This window comes from Hemiscyllium ocellatum, chromosome 31, assembly GCF_020745735.1.
Source record: "Hemiscyllium ocellatum isolate sHemOce1 chromosome 31, sHemOce1.pat.X.cur, whole genome shotgun sequence".
Taxonomy (NCBI): Eukaryota; Metazoa; Chordata; class Chondrichthyes; order Orectolobiformes; family Hemiscylliidae; genus Hemiscyllium; species Hemiscyllium ocellatum.
This window is the reverse complement of record NC_083431.1, coordinates 46,037,619-46,057,273: the sequence shown is the minus strand read 5'-3', so window position 1 is coordinate 46,057,273 and position 19,655 is coordinate 46,037,619. Positions and strand designations below refer to the sequence as shown.

General features: G+C 47.8%; 1 protein-coding gene across 1 annotated transcript in view; it reads right to left on the bottom strand.

Moving 5' to 3' along the window:
- mmp28 (matrix metallopeptidase 28) overlaps positions 1 to 19,655 on the bottom strand; it is a 102,692-nt gene that overhangs the window by 11,565 nt on the left and 71,472 nt on the right. Inside the window, exons 4-5 of the mRNA XM_060848002.1 lie at positions 15,601 to 15,822; positions 10,955 to 11,200 (exon numbers count right to left, since the gene is read on the bottom strand). Coding sequence (XP_060703985.1) covers positions 10,955 to 11,200; positions 15,601 to 15,822 — 468 coding nt within the window. The remainder of the gene's footprint in view (positions 1 to 10,954; positions 11,201 to 15,600; positions 15,823 to 19,655) is intronic.

Below are 19,655 nucleotides of genomic sequence, written 5' to 3'. Positions count from 1 at the left end.
CACCTCACTCGCCTCACTCGCTTCGCTCACCCCACTCACCTCACTTGCCTCACTCACCTCACATACCTCACTCACCTCACACACCTCACTCGCCTCACTCGCCTCACTCGCTTAACTTGCCTCACTCGCCTCACTCGCCTCACTCGCCTCACTCGCCTCACTCGCTTCACTCACCTCACTCGCCTCACTCGCCTCACTAACCTCACTCGCTTCACTCACCTCACTCGCCTCACTCGTTTCACTCGCCTCACTCGCCTCACTCGCCTCACTCGCTTCACTCGCCTCACTCACCTCACTCGCCTCACTCGCTTCACTCACCTCACTCGCCTCACTCGCTTCACTTGCCCCACTCGCCTCACTCGCTTCACTCACCTCACTCGCCTCACTCGCTTCACATGCCCCACTCGCCTCACTCGCCTCACTCACCTCACTCGCCTCACTCACCTCACTCACCTCACTAACCTCACTCGCCTCACTCGCTTCACTCACCCCACTCGCCTCACTCGCTTCACTCACCCCACTCGCCTCACTCGCCTCACTCACCTCACTCATCTCACTAACCTCACTCACCCCACTCGCCCCACTCGCCTCACTCATCTCACTAACCTCACTCACCTCACTCGCCTCACTCGCCTCACTCGCCTCACTCACCTCACTCGCTTCACTCGCCTCACTCGCCTCACTCGCCTCACTCGCTTCACTCACCTCACTCGCCTCACTCGCCTCACTCATCTCACTAACCTCACTCGCTTCACTCACCTCACTCGCCTCACTCACCTCACTCGCCTCACTCGCTTCACTTGCCCCACACACCTCACACACCTCACTCGCCTCACTCGCCTCACTCGTTTCACTCGCCTCACTCTTCTCACTCACCTCACTCGCCTCACTCGCTTCACTCGCCTCACTCACCTCACTCGCCTCACTCGCTTCACTCGCTTCACTCACCTCACTCGCCTCACTCGCTTCACTTGCCCCACTTGCCCCACTCGCCTCACTCGCTTCACTCACCTCACTCGCCTCACTCGCTTCACATGCCCCACTCGCCTCACTCGCCTCACTCACCTCACTCGCTTCGCTCACCCCACTCACCTCACTCGCCTCACTCACCTCACACACCTCACTCACCTCACACACCTCACTCACCTCACTCGCCTCACTCACCTCACTCGCTTAACTTGCCTCACTCGCCTCACTCGCCTCACTCATCTCACTAACCTCACTCGCTTCACTCACCTCACTCGCTTCACTCATCTCACTAACCTCACTCGCTTCACTCACCTCACTCGCCTCACTTGCCCCACTCGCCTCACTCATCTCACTCACCTCACTCACCTCACTAACCTCACTCGCCTCACTCACGTCACTCGCTTCGCTCACCTCACTCACCTCACTCGCCTCACTCGCCTCACTCACCTCACTCGCCTCACTCGCTTAACTTGCCTCACTCGCCTCACTCGCCTCACTCGTTTCACTCGCCTCACTCATCTCACTAACCTCACTCGCTTCACTCACCTCACTCGCCTCACTCGCTTCACTCATCTCACTAACCTCACTCGCTTCACTCACCTCACTCGCCTCACTCACCTCACTCGCCTCACTTGCCCCACTCACCTCACTCACCTCACTAACCCCACTCGCCTCACTCGCTTCACTCACCCCACTCGCCTCACTCGCCTCACTCACCTCACTCATCTCACTCACCCCACTCGCCTCACTCGCCTCACTCATCTCACTAACCTCACTCGCTTCACTCACCCCACTCGCCTCACTCGCCTCATCCATACTACCAGGGTAGCGAAGTGTTGAGAGTCTGATACAGAGAAACCAAGTTTGCAGCTGGTTGATTCAGCTCCCAGCTTGGTTCAAAGAGAACTCCCAGTGGGGCCCCAGGGCAGCACAGTGGCTCAGAGGTTAGCACTGCTGCCTCACAGCACCAAAGACCCGCGTACAATTCCCACCTCGGGCAACTGTTTGTGTGGAGTTTGCACATTCTCCCCGTGTCTGTGTGGGTTTCCTCCCACAGTCCAAAAATGTGCAGCTTCGGTGAATTGGCCATGCTAAATTGCCCATAGAGTTAGGTGTAGGGGAATGGGTCTGGGTGGGTTGCTCTTTGGAGGGTCAGTGTGGACTTGTTGGGCCGAAGGGCCTGTTTCCACACTGTAAGTAATCTAATCTCAGGGCACCCGCATCCACCAACATTGACATTTGACACATATCAGGAACTATCTCCAATATGAGACTTCGAAGCTGCGCAAGTAACTATTTGTGTAATACTCAGCAAGGATACTGTACTCTTAAGGACACACACCCAGTTCATGGACTGCTGCGGGCTCTACCTCCAAGCTCTTTGCTCACTATCATGGCATTCACTCACTTGGAGCCTCCACTCTGATCACAGCATCCCTACCTTTCATTGCCTTTTCCTACCTTGTCCCTCAGCCAGAGATATCAAGCACACCATGCTGCTGTTTTGCTGTGCCATTAAGTACAGAGACACCCCCACCACTGAATCACCCTCTGCCTGTCCACTAATCTCAGGGACTGTGCTGGGCCACTCCAGCCTGACTGTCACTGTCTGGGTTTACAACAGGCTTCTAGAGCTTCCGCTGGATTCTGGGACATCCGATGAGTGGCCAGTCATTCCGGGAAGACAAGGTCAGAACTGTACAGAGAGAGAGAGAGAGAGAGAGAGAGAGAGAGGCCTTGGGTTGGTCATTAACACAGCATGTGTGGATGTGACACAGTGACAGACCCCACTAGGCACCATAGCAAAACACCCTCAAAATACAAATGCAACGCAACTTGAACTGAGGCAAAAGCCACATAAAATTCATCACAGCAAGGCTGACAGAGAGACCTGCACACAGGCAGCTAGAGGGGGACACACAGCAGGAGAGGTGCAGCAGAGAGACAAACCAATACATACAGACACTGAGAGAGGGGTGTTCAGAATGACAGACAGTACAGAGCACTGCAGATAGAGTATGTGGGAATACAAGAGTAGGTCAGTGTATTACAGCTCAACTTAGTGCAACAAATTCAGTCCAACTTTGCTGCTTCTTAGGAAACCTCTGTGTTTGCATGTTCATGTGGTCAAGCTCAGTGGCACAGTGGTTAGCACTGCTGCCTCACAGCACCAGGGGCCTGGGTTCAATCCCAGCCTTGGGTGACTGTCTGTGTGGAGTTTGCATGTTCCTCCAGGTGCGTGGGCTTCCTCCACGTGGTCTGGTTTTCTTCCACAGTCCAAAGCTATGCTGGTTTAGGTGGATTAGATGTAGGAAATGTGGGTTATAAGGATGAGGGTGTGGTTATAAGGATGCTCTTTGGAGGGCCAGTGTGGGCTGAATAGCCTGCTCCCTCATTCTCAGGATTCTAAATATTGATCATCGCCAAATGGTTTTATCCAAAAGGCCACAAAACTAAATAATTTAATTTCAATGTATCCCAATTTAATAACTTAGTTCACAACTGTTTACCCAAACTCTCAATGAACCAGGGCCTGCTGTTGCCCTGGGGCCTGTTTTGGTTAATGGAGATTGTGATAACAATAACAGGCCAAGTCTCCACAGCACATTCACAGGCGGAAAGTGGCTGACAGGCGCCAGGCCAGTCCAGGGACTCCCAGCCTCGGTCCAGATTGCATCGGTAACGCTAGAAAATGCCCACAGATTTCTTGTTAGGATGTTTATGGTTTAGCTCTTCCTAATTACACCAGAAAATCTTCTCCTCAAAACACAAGTTACTTCAGTTAACCCTTTCACTAACGTTGATTGACATTAAGTGCCTTCCCTTCAGCTTTGCCTGAAACTTGCAATCTTCCTCCTTTGTCAGGGCTCAGAGTGACAGGAACAGAAGTGGAAAATAGGTGATAAAATGACAGGATGTCCAGCACTGTCTGGAAGGGAAAGGGAGCTGGAAGCTAACCATTTGAACTTGCACCTCAAACTATGTCCATGGTTAGGGTAGTCAACTGTGACAAAATGAAAGTGATAGAGTCAGAGATCACGGAAATAGACCAAGCAGTGCATGCTAACCAGGTTCCCAAACTAAACTAGTCCCACACCCGCCTGCTCCTGACCCATACCCCTCCACATATTTTATTATTAACGTACCTGTCCAAATGCCTTTTAAATGTTGTAAGCGTTCCCACATCCACCACTTCCTCTGGAAGTTCATTCCACACACGAACCACCCTCAGATGAAAAATGTTGTTCCCCATGTCTTTTTTAAAGCGTTCTCACTTTGAAAATATGCCCCTTAGTCTTGAAATCCCCCATCCTAGGGAAAAGATCACCCTATCTGTGCCCCTCCTGATTTTATAAACCTCTATAAGTTCATCCCTCAACCTCTGCACTCCAATGAAAACAATCCCAGCCTATCCAGCCTGTACCTGTAATTCAAACCCTCCATTCCCAGCAACATCCTGGTAAAAGTCTCCTAAACCCTCTCCAGCCTAATAATGTCCTTCCTATAAACAGGACGACCAGAACTGGTCACAGTATTCCAGCAGACACCTCACCAATGTTCTGTAAAACCTCAACCTGATGTCCCAACACTCATACACAAAGGTTAAAGGTTCTAGAGAAGAGTCACTGCTCTCAAAACGTTATCACTGTTTTACTCTCTCCACACTGGCTGAGTTTCTCCAGCAATTCCTGCTGCTGTTTGTTAGAAATCCTGGAGATTTCTTCACATGGGCCTTGCCCCATACTCTGACCATTCATCAGCCGTACACCTCTCCCTGTGTCAGACTGTCTCTCAGAACACAGTCAGACGAGGCTTGGCTGTTACCTGAAGAGTTTTCTCTTTCCCCATTTCAATATTTTTATATCTGGCCAAGAGAAATGTTGGAACAAAGTGACAAAAACAAAGCAAGCCTTCTTCATGTCCCTGTGTTTTTGATTCTGTGGTCGCCCACAGCAGTGTCCTGAAGATTGAACATCAATTACTGGAGATCCCAGGTCAATCTTCCTGGGAACTCTACTCCATTTCTGTTGTTTATGCCATCGACTAGAATAGGTGCAAACACCAACAACGGTGTGCATTAATGTAGCAGCCTGTTTGGCAGCACAGTGGCTTAGTGGTTAGCACTGCTGCCTCACAGAGCCAGGGACCTTGGTTTGATCCCACCCTCGGGCGACTGTCTGTGTGGAGTTTGCACATTCTCCCCGTGTCTGCGTGGGTTTCCTCCGGGTGCTCTGGTTTCTTCCCACAGTCCAAAGATGTGCAGGTCAGGTGGATTGGCCATGCTAAATTGCCCATAGTGATCAGGATGTGTAGGTTAGGTGCATTAGTCAGGGATAAATATACCCACACTGTCCACAGTTGTGCAGGCTCGGTGGATGAGCTGTGGTCAATGCAGGGTTACAGGGATGGGTTGAGTCTGGGTGGGCTGTTATTCACCCCGAGGCTGGAATCGAACCCGTGGCACTTTGAGGCATCAGTGCTAGCCACCGTGCCACCTAGGGTACTGCCCTTGAATGCCGGTTACATTCAGTGTTTGCATCTCTGGAATAGGGTTTGAACCCCAAATGCCCTGGTGAAAGTGCCAGCACTGAGCCAGAGTCAAACCCAGCCTCCTGCACGTCTACCGTGGATTTCCAGCATCTGCAGTTTTTTTAATCTCTAACTGACCAACACTGGCACTGATAGGGGTCTGGGCAGTGAAGTGATTGGACAGTTGTGAAGAGCCAATGAAAAGGATTGTTTGAAACAACTATCCACCGATGTCACTTCCCAGACCCTTTCAGTGCCAGTGTGGAGGAGAGAGGATGCAAGGATCAATATATAAAGGATTTGCCTACATGAGTCCCTAATTTCCAAGAGTCCCTATTTCTGTTTGTACACGAGCATACCAGGGCCTGTTAACCCCGGCATAATGTATTGGTCGTTTGCACGTAGACTCTGCGAACTTGCAGCACTGAGCTGCCTTATCAGAAGCTCAGTCTAATCTGCCATCTCACACAGTAATACAGAAGCAATTTAGTTCTAATCTCCAGGAATGTAGCTGAGCTCAGGAATTCTTGAAGAGACAGTAGTCCATTCATAGAGGCCAATCCAGATGGTGCTTTGTGAAAAAATGATAATTGTCCCATAAATACCATCGGTAATTTACGTGAAGATTTTCCACTTTGGTGCACGTTTCATACCCTGCCCCCGGTCTGTGGTGGCCCCCTCTTGCCAATATCCCAGGCATTGACCATCACAGGGTGTTACTGGGGGTGGCTGACCTCCCCCTGTCATGTGACATTATTTTGCCAAATAGCTTCGACCTGGGCTGTAGAGGTGGAACTTGGTAACTTGCTGAGAATTTTGCGTCTCACCAATGCCAGTGTTCTCGCTTCTCCAGCCACCTTGGTCTCCTGCCCTTTCAGCCACCCACATGGATAAGATACCCCTGGAATGTCCTTTGGGGACCGAACTGAGTGGAGGGCAAGATGATCATTTACAGATTTGACCAGTGTCACATCTGCTTGGTACAAAGCAGCCACACTGAGTTTAAAATCCATTTGTTGATTTAGTTCAATTTTCAAAAATTGACAGAAATGGCTGACGTGGGATTAGCATTCCCGTCCCGCACTCTTCCCATCCCACCTCACTCCTTCTATAAACTGGCATCACTTCATGTTACTTGCTTCCCCTCAGCAAGGCTCTTTAATGTTCCAATTTGCCCAGTGTTCTTATTGCTAACACAGTCAACATTGGTTTATGCGTAACATCTAGAGATGGATAGGCAGCGACGTAGTGGTGAAAGTGAGGACTGCAGATACTGGAGATCAGAGTCAAGATTAGAGTGGTACTGGAGAAGTACAGCAGGTCAGACAGCATCCAAGGAACAGGAAAATTGATGTTTTGGGCAAAAACCCTTTATCAGGAATCATGATGAAGGGCTTTTCCTGCTCCTTGGATGCTGCCTGACCAGTGATGTAGTGGCACCAACACTGCCCTGCGCAAGGTCCTGCGAATCCTGTACCAACACCAGTGTCCTCAAGCAGGCCAACATCCCCACAATCGAGACACTGACACCTCCTAGATTGGCTGGGCACATCATCCCCATGACCAACACGAGACTCCCCAAGCTCTACTCCCAGCTCTGAAATGGTAAGTGAGCCCCAGGTGGACAGAGGCAATGCGTCAGGGATACCCTCAAGGCCTCTCTGGGGAAGTGCAGCATTCCCACAGACACCTGGGAATCACTGGCCCAAGAGAGTCCAAAGTGGAGGAGGAGGAGCGCTGGGGAAGGCATCGAACACCTTGCCATAGGGAAGAAGCCGAAGCCAAGCTAAAACAGAGCAAGGAGCGTGCTGCCCCACTCACCCCTTCCCGTGACCAGTCTCTGCCCCCAAGTGTAATGGCTGCCACAAGCTCTGCATCAATCCCACCCTGACAGCGGTGAAGAGTCATCCTCGTCCACGAGGGATGCCAATGATGATGAGATGAGATGAGATGGTCATGTCACTAGACTCGTAACCCAGAACCTCAGGCCAATTAAGAACCTAGAACAGTACAGGCCCTTCAGTCCCCAATTCTGGGGATATTATTCCAACCTCACTTTGGTAGCTGGTGACATTTTAATTCAATAATGAAAAAGACCAAATCTGAAATAAAGAGCTAGCCTAATGGTGATCCCGTGGCTATTGTAAACTGTTGTGAAAAAGGTCTGGTTCATTACTGCCTTTTACTGAAGGAAATCTGCCATCCTTACCTGGTCTGGCCTATATGTGACTACATCTGCAACAATACAGTTGACTCTTAACTACTCTCAGAACAATTAGGGATGGATAATAAATGCTGACTTCGCCGGCAAAGCCTACACCCTAAACTATTTTTTTCATTATTGTCTACTTTTGTCCACCATACGCACATGTACCAGCGGAGGGAGTCTGTTTGGAAGTCAATCATAAGGACTAAAGGATCCAAGATGAACAATTTTTGCAGTTCCTACTCAAAAAGTCTGAATGTTTAACTGTTTCTGTCCTAAGAATTTAACTGCTGTTTAACAATCCAATGTTGTTCTGCAGATCAACATGTAATTATCAGCTATGTTTTGAAGATATTTTGGGAAATCCTCATTCCTGCAAGTGTTGAAGGCCACACCGATATCTTGGATTTTTTCCACATGTTGAAGGAACCCATCTCTTTTCCCCTTCCTGTACAGTATGATATTCATGATCTGTCAACCAGAGAAAGCCTACTCTACACAAACCATGGGAGGAAGTGCTCCCCAAGATGATGAAAGTCTGAAGAAATGCCTGGGAAAATCTCCTTGATTTCCCAATGCCCTCACAGAGCGTAGCCAGAACCCCAAGAGAAAAGACAAACATGACCACAAACCCCAATTCTCAGGCCTGAAGGGTGACTTCATCCAGAATTATCACCTCAGTGTGTAACCCTTCAAAATCACCAAACTGGCTCCAAATTACTTTGGGACATCCTGGAGTCAGTGCAGGTGCTATTGAAATGCAATTTCTTTCTTTACTACCGGAAGTGGGAAAAGGCAAAACCCACGATATTGTTGCAAGTTAAACTGTGATGGTAGGACAAAGCACTGGTACATTGTAAATTTTGGCCTGGAGACAGACACACACACATACACAGACACACTAACACAGACACACACACAGACACACACATACACGGAGACAGACACACAGACACACACACACAGACACACTCACACAGACACACTAACACAGACACACACACACAGACACACACACATACACAGACACACACACACACATACACAGACACACACACACACACACAGACACACTAACACACACAGACACACACAAGACACACGCATACAAGGACACACAGACACACACACATACACAGACACAGACACAGTCACACACACATACACATACACAGACACACACACAGACACACACACAGACACACACACAGACACACACACATACATGGACACACAGACACAGACACAGTCACACACACATACACAGACACACACACACAGACACTTAGACACACACAGACACACACACAAACACACACAGACACACACTCAGACACATACACAGACACATACACAGACACACACACACATACACACAGACACATACACAGACACACACACATACACAGACACACACGCAGATACACACACAGACACAGACACACATACACACACAGACACACACACAGACACATACACATACATGGATAGAATGGGGGCAAGAGTCCTGGAATCAAATAGCTTCTGCAGTGGGGATGGGCAGTGTGAGCAAGCCCGTCATTGGAGATGGATTAATGAGATCGGCCCAAATAGCTGTCTACATCTGGAAGGATGATGATCAAAGAAAACTGCTGAGGTGCCATCAGACTCCAGTCAAGTTAAATGCCATCAGGCTGTTGCCAATTCCTGACCTAATGTAATGATGTCTTAATTAAGTTGAAAGTGGGAGCAATTACTTTCAGTCTGGTGCAAGTATTGTTTACAAACCATTCATATTTCATGGGGTTTGAGAGTTTAGGTAAGTTAGCGTTTTACAATATCTGTATCTCTCTTTCTCTTTTTCTCTTTCTCTCTGGTGTTCTGGGTCAGTTTATGACAATCTTGTGAATATGAATAATAACCACAGAAAGAGGTGGATACCTAGTCACTTGTATGAGGGACCAAGCTGCTAACAATGTCACCTCATTGTCACGGACTTAAATCTGTGATAATTTCCACTGTACTCCCTACACCTCTCTAATCTGTGACTCGTCAAATCTATGGTGAGTCAAACTGCTTCCAAAGTAACTAGAAACGTGAAGGATGATGTTTGAGGTGACTGATAGCAGGAGAAAACTTGTGTCCATTCAGCCAAGAGTTGTGGGAGTTTACTGCTGACCTAGACAATGATACCCACAAGGTAACAACAATGTCTGCAGATGCTGGAAACCAGAGTCTAGATTAGAGTGGTGCTGGAAAAGCACAGCAGTTCAGGCAGCATCCGAGGAGCAGTAAAATCGGGCAAAAGCCCTTCATCAGGAATACAGGCAGAAGGGTGGAGAGATAAGTGAGAGGAGGGTGGGGGTGGGGAGAAAGTAGCATAGAGAAAGTAGCAATGATACCCACAACCCATCAATGAGTAGAAAACAATTTTTTTTTAATTTTGTGATTTTGTCAGCCTCTTCCATTACAGATCTCGATTTTTCCTCGACATTTTTAACTGAAGCTAAACACTGGGGTTTCCTTTGACTGCCTTGTGTTGGATCTGGGTGTCATCGTTCATGAGTCACAGAAAGCTACCATGCAGGTACAGCAGGAAAGAAAGGAAGTGATTGAAATGTTGGCTTTTCTAGCCAAAGGAATAGACCATAAAGTCTAGGAGGTATTGTTGTAACTGTACAAGGCACTGGTGAGACTGCACCTGATGTATCGCGCACAGTTTTGGTCTCCTCATTTGAGGAAAGCATGCAGAGGCATTGGAGGCATTCGGAGGAGGTTCACTGGATTGATTCCAGAGGTGAAGGGTTTGTCGTGTGAAGAGAGATTGAACAGTTTAGGCCTTATACTAAGAAGAGTGAGGGGAGATCAAATTGAGGTATTCAAGATGATAAAAGAAGTGGATAAAATAGACCTGGAGCGGACGCTTCCTCTTGTGGGGCATTCTGGGACGAAAGGTCATAGTCTTAGAATAAGGAGGAGCAACTTTAAATCTGGGTTGAGGAGAAACTACTTCTCCCAAAGGGTTGTGAATCTGTGGAATTCACTCCCCCGAAGTGCGAGATGGTGAGTTAGACAGATTTTTAATTGGTGATGGGTTGAAGGGTTATGGGGAGAAGGCAGGAAAATGGGGGTGACGAGTATTTCAGCCATGATCGAATGGCGGAGCAGACTCGATGGGCCGAATGGCCTAATTCTGTATCTTATGGATAGTGTTAAGGGTGAAATGAAAGGTCAAGAAGAGGAAGTGCGTAATTGAAATGCCGGGCTTACCGTACAGTTTCTGAATGGCCATCTTGTCATCCCAGCTGAGGAGGAAGTCCCGGCCTAGCTTTTTGTAAAATGGAGACATTAGGGCGTTTTTAACGGGAGAGTGCTCGAGGCCCAGGGTGTGGCCAATCTCGTGGGCCGTGACGATGAACAGGTTCCTCCCTTTGCCGCGGTTGAGAGACCACCTCTCGTCGTTGTCAAAATGAGCTTCTCCTCTTCGGGGGAAGAAGGCGTGCGCTAAGGCACCACCTGCAACAGACACAGAGAGTAACCTAAAACACAGGGAAGAATGACCAGGCGGGCACTGTAACACAAATGTGAAACAAGATGGTATCAAGAATGAATTCAGATAGCACCTGCCCTCCCGGCAGTAATGTCACTGAGGGAGTCATCCAGAACTGCAAGCGCATGTTCTAGCGTCCCAATCCCCACATGACAGATGGTGCAATATGAATTCAATAAGAACCTGGAACACTCAGCTAGCCTGATGGTGACTGTAGAGTTACGGAAGCATACAGTACAGAAAATGATCCTTCAGCCCATCTCATCTGTTCCACTATTCAAACCCCTTTTTTCCAGCATTTGGCCTGTAGCCTTGCAATTGCACTTCGAAAATATTTCTTCAATGTTTGAGAGTTTCTCACCTTAAAGATAGTGAGTTCCAGATTCCCACCGCCCTGCGGGTTACTTCATATCCCCACTAAACTTCCTGCCCCTTATCTGAAACCAATTCCCCCTTCATTCATGGGTCACTGATCTCTCCACTAAGGGGAATAGTTCCTTCCTGTCTACTCTATCATGACTCTCCATAATGTGATACATCTCAATCATGTCCCCCTCAGTCCCCTCTGCTCCAACGAGAACAATTCCAGTCCGTCCATTCTCTATTCATAATTAAGACTCTCCAGACCTTGGCAACATCCTGGTAAATTTCCTCACCAGTGCAATCACATTCCGTCCCTCCACCCCCCCCCATAATGTGCAGTCCAGGTTTTCCCAGTGTCAATCGTCATTAAAAAAAACCATCAAATTCACTCATGTCCTTTAGAGAAGGAAATCTGCCATCTTTACCAGATCTGTCCTACATGTGACTCCAGACCAATTCCAATGTGGTTGGCTCTTAACTGCTCTCTGGACAATTAGAGACGGGTGATAATTGCGGATCTAGTCAGCAATGTCTACATCCCATCAACAAATAAAAAAAAATTGTTTTTACATGCATCCTAGATAGAAAACAAAACTCCGTATCTGTTGAGTACTGTGCTCAGCTGACCTGTACACAATGATCACTCCAGTCTCACCAGGCTCTATGCCCCTCAGTTCTAGCCCAGTGTACTCAGCCTGCTCTCTGACTAGTGTAGCTTCTGGGCATCGTGCAAGTCCCAACACTAACCACTCACTGTAAAGCGTAGTGCAGTGCACAGCTATGTAGTAACACTTTAAACAGGGACCATGCTTTAACAAATAACCCATTAGACCATAAGATATAGGAGCAGCATCAGGCCATTCAGCCCATCAAATCTGCTCCACCACTTGATCATGGGTGATATGCTTCTCAGCCCCATTCTCCTGCTTTCTGCCTGTAACTCTTGATCCCCTTGCCAATCAAGAGACTATCCATCTCTGTCTTAAATACACGAATGACTTGGCCTCCAAAGCCTTCTGCAGCAACGAATTCCACAGACAAACCTCCACAAGGAATTTCGAGGGAACTTTGCTACTGAGCTTTACTGGGCACCTCTTACTGTCAGATACTGGGGGTCAGAGGGAAAGGTCAGGTCAGTTCTCTCAGGTTAGATGGAGGGATGGGATCATTGGTTCAATGCTCAGTTTTCTCAATATTAAACTCATGGATATTGCCCACAACTGATTTGAATCTATCTCCCAGGAATTGCCTGTAAATGGGGAGGGATTGGATTGGAGGAGCACCCGAGGGTGATGTTCAGCCAACAGCTTTGGAGCCGTACGAGGAGCAGGACTAAGACTTGGGAACTGGGAACGGGACCAGGAACAGAACCAGGAATGTTCAGATTGTCGATCTGTCAGTCCATGTGGTTGTCGACCCTTCAAGTGAGTGTGCATTCACCTGCCCCGTTCCGATATTCTCGTATTTTAATTATCTCGCTGCACAGCTGTCAACTCTGGAATTTGGATACAGGAGGGTGATTTCAGTTGGGAATCTTCCATTTCCTGGTGAATCTCAGTAAAAGGAAAAACCTGCTTCCCCTAAAAGTGAGGCTTCTGCCGAATAATAGACACACAGTGCAGGAGAAAGAGAGAAGGGTGGACGACGCAGTGGTTAGCACTGCTGCCTCACAGTGCCAGAGACCCGGGTTCAAGTCCCACCTCAGGTGACTGACTGTGTGGAGTTTGCACATTCTCCCTGTGTCTGCGTGGGTTTCCTCTGGTTTCCTCTCACAGTACAAGAATGTGCAGGTTAGGTGAATTGGCCATGTTAAATTGCCCATAGTGTTAGATGTAGGGGAATGGGTCTGGGTGGGTTGCGCTTCAGCGGGTCAATGTGGACTTGTTGGGCCAAAGGGCCTGTTTCTACACTGTAAGTAATTTAATCTAAAAGAAGTAAAGGGTTAACTATATCTTTGCTCAAAGAAAAGCTACTAACGATGTGTCCAAGCTCAGAACGATGAAAGATTTACATGGAAATGTACAGGCAGTGTGCTCCTTTACTATGACATGGACATGGTTATGTTCAGGGAAGCCTGTTCATTTTCAATCATTCAGGCATAGACCTGACCCTACAGCAGACACTTTGAGGAAATCTGTATAGTTTCTGCCTCAGCCATTATATCCCAGAAAGGGAATTGGACATAGAATCAGAGAGTTGCACAGCACAGAAACAGATCCTTCCATCCAACCCAACCATGCCGCCCAGATATCCCACATTAATGGTCAGTGCATTGAGTTTAGGAGTTGCGAGGTGATGTTGCAGCTGTACAGGCCATTGGTTAAGCCACTTTTGGAATACTGCATGTAATTCTGGTCTCCCTGCTATCAGAAGGATGTTGTGAAACTTGAAAGGGTTTAGAAACGATTTCCAAGGATGTTGCCAGGGTTGGAGGATTTGAGCTACAGGGAGAGACTGAACAGGCTGGGGCTGTTTTCCCTGGAGAGTCAAAAACTGAGAGGTGACCTTATAGAGATTTACAAAATCATGAGGGACATGGATAGGGTGAGTAGACAACACTTTTTCCCTAGGGTGGGGGTGTCTAAAACTAGACAGCACAGGTTCAGGGTGAGAGGGAAAAGATTTAAAAGTGATGTAAGGGCAATCTCTTCAGATAGAGGGTGGTGCGTGTATGGAATGAGCTGCCAGAGGAAATGGAGGCTGGTACAATTACAACATTTAAAAGGTATCTGGATGGGTATATGAATAGGAAGGGTTTAGAGGGATATGGGTCAACAGCTGGCAAATGGGACAAAATTAATTTAGGATAACCGGTCGGCATGGACAAGTTGGATCGAAGGGTCTATTTCCCTGGTGTTTATTTCTATGACTTATCTATCCTGAGAGCATGAAAACCAAACCACCGTCATTCTTAGTAAGGTTCCACAAAGGCTTTGCATTTCCTCCTGGCTTTATTTACTGAGTCAAAAACTCAAATCCATGCCATCACCAGTAATGGCTCAAATACTGAGTCAAAACGTGTGATCTAATACTGAAGAGTTAAACTGGAGTAGCTAAAGTATTAAACAGGTGCATGTAGTCATTTCCAGCCCCTTACATTCATCGATAACGTTCTAAATTAATGTATTGTTCCCAATACATTGGTGATGGCATGCTGGCTCAGTGGTTAGCAGTGCTGCCCCAAAGCGCCAGGGTCCTGGGTTCGATTCCAGCCTCAGGCAATTGTCTGTGTGGAGTTTGCACGTTCTCCCTGTGTCCGCGTGGGTTTCCTCCCATAGTCCAAAGATGTGCATATTAAATAGATTAGCCATGCTCAATTGCCAATAGTGTCCAGGGATGTGTAGGTGAGCTGGATTGGCATAGGAAATGCAGGATTACTGGTATGAGGTGGATCTGGGTGGAATGCTGTTTGGAGGGTTGGTGTGGACTCGATGGGTCAAGTGGCCTCTTCCTGCACAGTAGGGATTTTAATTCTCCTATGTCCTCAGCTTTGTTCAGGTGCAGGGTCTTATAATACACCCATACACCCAGACAGAGCGTGGGTAAACTGTTTAACCATGAAGGGTATCAGAGACACTTATCTCCTGATGCTAGACAACATACATTTCTTGTCGTTTCAAGATTAATTTATTCTAACAGTGCGTGCAGCTGTTTAGGATTGAGATGTACATTGTCGATCGAGTGAGCCTGGTCAATCAGCTGATAGGATCATACAGCACTGGACAAGACCATTTGGTCCATTGTTTTCATGCCAACTCATTGGATGAGCTGTAAAATTCATCCCAGTCCCCCTTACTCTTGACCCAAAGCCCAGCAATTTATTTCCCTTTTCAAGTGCAGGTCCAGTTCCCTTTTGAAAGTTCCTTCAGAAGAGGATTCCAGGAGAAATGCCCTCGCACACCTCCTCCTCCCTTCAGCTTGTCGATCCTGAGGTGAATGCAGACACTCAGTAAGACAGCACTGAGTTAAAGTAAAAGTCTTACAATGAGACAGCAGTCAGCACCTGGTCCATCGAAAGCGTTGCCAATTCCGTCGTTGTGCTCCCCCTGGTAGAACGCCAAGCGGATGTCCGCAGGGCCATCCATCACCTCCCAGAAGGTCAGCGGTGATGCGTTACTCCACAGCTCAAAGGCCGTTCTCACCGCCATCTTCACCCGGCTTTGTTCCAAGTACCTTGGCCAGTTTATAATCTTGTATGTCAAGTGGTGCTTGTACCACTTCTCTCCTAAAGGGGAAAGCAGGGAAAAACATTCAGCACGATTTTACTCAGATCTTCATTGACCAGTTACCACTTCAACCAAGAGACCAGGCCAGACCAGGCCCTGGCTTTGGCAGAAAACTTCCGTATCTACAGCATGCTTCAAGACTAGAGGTTGTCCTAAAACACTGTGCAAACAATTAAATACCTTTGAAGTGCTGCCATGTAGGAACGGTTGAAACATGAGCACAGCAAGATCCCATGACAGCAGTGACTACATGGTATGTTTCAGTGGTGTTGGCCGAGGGGTAAAATTGGGTGGAACACTAGAGACAGTGAGATGCTGGAGATCAGAGTTGAGAGTGTTGGAAAAGCACAGAACATCAGGCAGCTTCCGAGGTGCAGGAAAATCAACATTTCGGGCCACAGCCCTTCATCAGGAACACCAGAGAGCCTGGTGGCACGGTGGCTCAGTGGTTAGCACTGCTGCCCCACAACACAAGGGACCCGGCTTCAATTGCAGCCTCAGGTGACTGTCTGGAGTTTGCACATTCTCCCCGTGTCTGTGTGGAGTAGTTGGACTGGCCACACTAAATTGTCCATGGTGTGCAGGCTCAGTGGATTGGCCCATGGGAAATGCAGGGAAAGGGATGGGTCCAGGTGGGATGCTCTTTTAAGGGTTGGTGTAGACTCAATGGGCCAAATGGCCTACTTCCACACTGTAAGGATTGTATAAACAATCCCCCTCTTCTTCAAAGTAGAACCATGAGATCTTTAGTACCAGCAAACTTTGTTTTAACCTGTACCTTAACAACCAACATTCTTAATAAACCAGCAAACATTCTCTCTACTGCACAGTCGGAGTATTTATGCTGTAAATAAAGTGTTACCGTGATGTGTATACCCCTTGCATTACTTACTGTGTGTTCCACATTGGTTTGTGGAGGTGTATTGAGGTTTTTTCATGTGGATTGTTTGAGGCATGTTGATGTCTCGAAACTTCACATGGTCAGAGTTGACTGTGGTTATGTGGACCTCTTGATTATCCAGACTTTTTAATCAACAGGCACTCTCCTGGTCCCGTAGGTGCCAGTTAATAAAGCATTTGCTGCATATACACTTAAAATGGCAGCCATCACCTCAATTTATAAATATAAGATCCATACACAGGATCACACCACACGGGAGTAGCACGGTGGTTCAGTGGTTAGCACTGCTGCCTCCCAGCACCAGGGACCTGGGATGGATTCCACCCTTGGACGACTGTCTGTGTGGAGTTTGCACATTCCTCCCCGTGTCTGCATGGGTTTCTGCCAGGTGCTCTGGTTTCCTCCCACAGTCCAAAGAAGTGCAGGTTAGGTGGACTGGCCATGCTAAATGGCCCGTAGTGTCCTGGGATGTGCAGGTTAGGTGGATTAGCCATTGGAAATAGAGAGCTACAGGGAGAGGAGGGTGTGATGCTCTTTGGAGAGTCGGTGTGGACTTGATGGGCCGAATGCCCAGTTTGCATACTGTAGGAATTCTATCACTTCATATCAGCCGTGAACTCTTTGAATGTTGGAACAGACTAAATGGGCTGAATGGGTAAATACAATGAATGCAGATGCTGGAAACCAGATTCTGGATTAGTGGTGCTGGAAGAGCACAGCAGTTCAGGCAAGCATCCAAGGAGCAGCGAAATCGACATTTCGGGCAAAAGCCCTGGGATGCTATGATTGTATAGTGGTTAGTACTCTGCGTTGCGGCCGCAGCAACCTCGGTTCAAATCCGAGTCACGGCAGCAATTGCTCTAACTGCCTCAGTTAATGGGCTGAATGGCCTACTCCTGCTTCTATAATATAATATTTTATAATCTTCACATTTCATTTGAATGATGACAGTTCCAACAGAATGACACTCTACTGTACTACAGCATAGCCTCAAAAGGAATGTGTTCAAACTAGATTAGATTACTTACAGTGTGGAAACAGGCCCTTCGGCCCTACAAGTCCACACCAACCCGCCGAAGCGCAACCCACCCATACCCCTACATTTACCCCCTACCTAACACTACGGGCAATTTAGCATGGTCAATTCACCTGACCCGCACATCTTTGGACTGTGGGAGGAAACCGGAGCACCCAGAGGAAACCCACGCAGACACGGGGAGAATGTGCAAACTCCACACAGTCAGTCGCCTGAGGCGGGAATTGAACCCGGGTCTCTGGAGCTGTGAGGAAGCAGTGCTAACCACTGTGCCACCGTGCCACCCACAACTAATACCCTTTTGAATTACCCAGAAAGTTGAGGATCCAATATACTGCCATTGTTTTCTCCATGACAATGCCTCAATAAATAGAGCCAACCAATCAGCAGTCTTTTTCCCTCCAATATAATTTGTTGTGATCATTGGAAATTTGGTATTCTTGCATGTGTCCTGATAAGAGGAAAAACTTCAGCCAAATGTCTCTCTATTCCTGACTGAGACAAAACTTATACTGAGCCAAGGATTGTAACAGTATGATTGATAACTAAAAGCCTGGACAAAGAGCTATTATTTAAGAAACATCTTAAAGGTGATTGAAACAAACAAAGAGATTCACAAAGAGAATTGTCGAGCTTGAGGACTAGCTAGCTGAAGGCACTGTTGGAGAGGTGAAACATAAGGGCTCAAAGATGGAGGAGCGCAGAGTTCCCACCGGGATTGGAGGATGTCACAGCGATTGGGAAGCGTGGGACCATTGTCGAATTTGAACACTGAGATGAGCACTTAAAAGCCAAGGTGATCGTGAACGGTACCCCAGCATAGGTCAGTGGGCACCTGAGTGATAAGCAAAAGGGATTTACTGAGAGTGGAGATGCAGAGATTTGGACAGGCTGTAGTTTATGGAGGGTGAAAGATGGGCTGCTCGACAGACGTGTGTTGGCGTAGTTAGGTTTGGGAACAATAAAGGCATGGACAAAGTTTTGGGCAGCGGATGATGTGAGGTAGAGTCCTCCAAATGTCCCGATCTGTGCAGAAACATTATCCCCCCACTCCTCAGCTTGCGGAGATCCTGCTGTTCTGCTGGGGACTCGCACATGGTAGGAGAAAGTGAGGACTGCAGATGCTGGAGATCAGAGCTGAAAAATGTGTTGCTGGAAAAGCGCAGCAGGTCAGGCAGCATCCCAGGAACAGGAGAATCGACGTTTCGGGCATCAGCCATTCCTGAAGAAAGAATGCTCATTAGGCCCAATGAGAGTGTTAGCCCCAGGGGACATTTGAGATAGGGTTGTGTGCGTGAGATGGAATGAACTGTATTGTTGGAATGATATTCCCTTCTTCAGGAAGGGCTCATGCCCGAAACGTCGATTCTCCTGCTTCTTGGATGCTGCCTGACCTGCTGCGCTTTTCCAGCAACACATTTTCAGCTCGCACATGGTAAACAGGCTTGACAGGATGATGAGGTTGAGGGAACTGTATGGACCACACAGTAATGAGGAGGCCAGTTAGGAAGTCTGACTGAGATGGTTCTGCTCAGAGTTGGTTGGCAATGTGTTTGTGCAAGGGTGAGGACAAGACTGAGCAAGTGAGAAAGACCAAGTTTGATGATTTAGCATTTGCATTATGTTCAGCTGTATAAATAGAAAGTTTAACCCAATCTCTAGCAGACTAAAGGTTAGAGTTCCTTTCTCTTCTGTTAGTGGTTTTAACTTTCCTCACTGAACTTCAGAGCAACAACAGAAAACCCAGCTCCACAAAGGTTAGACGCCCCACTGCACTTGGGTCAACATACAACACCGAAGAGCAAATTCTGGGAGCTGCAACCTGAAATATCATTCCAACAATACAGTTCATTCCATCTCTCACACACACAACCCTATCTCAAATGTCCCCTGGG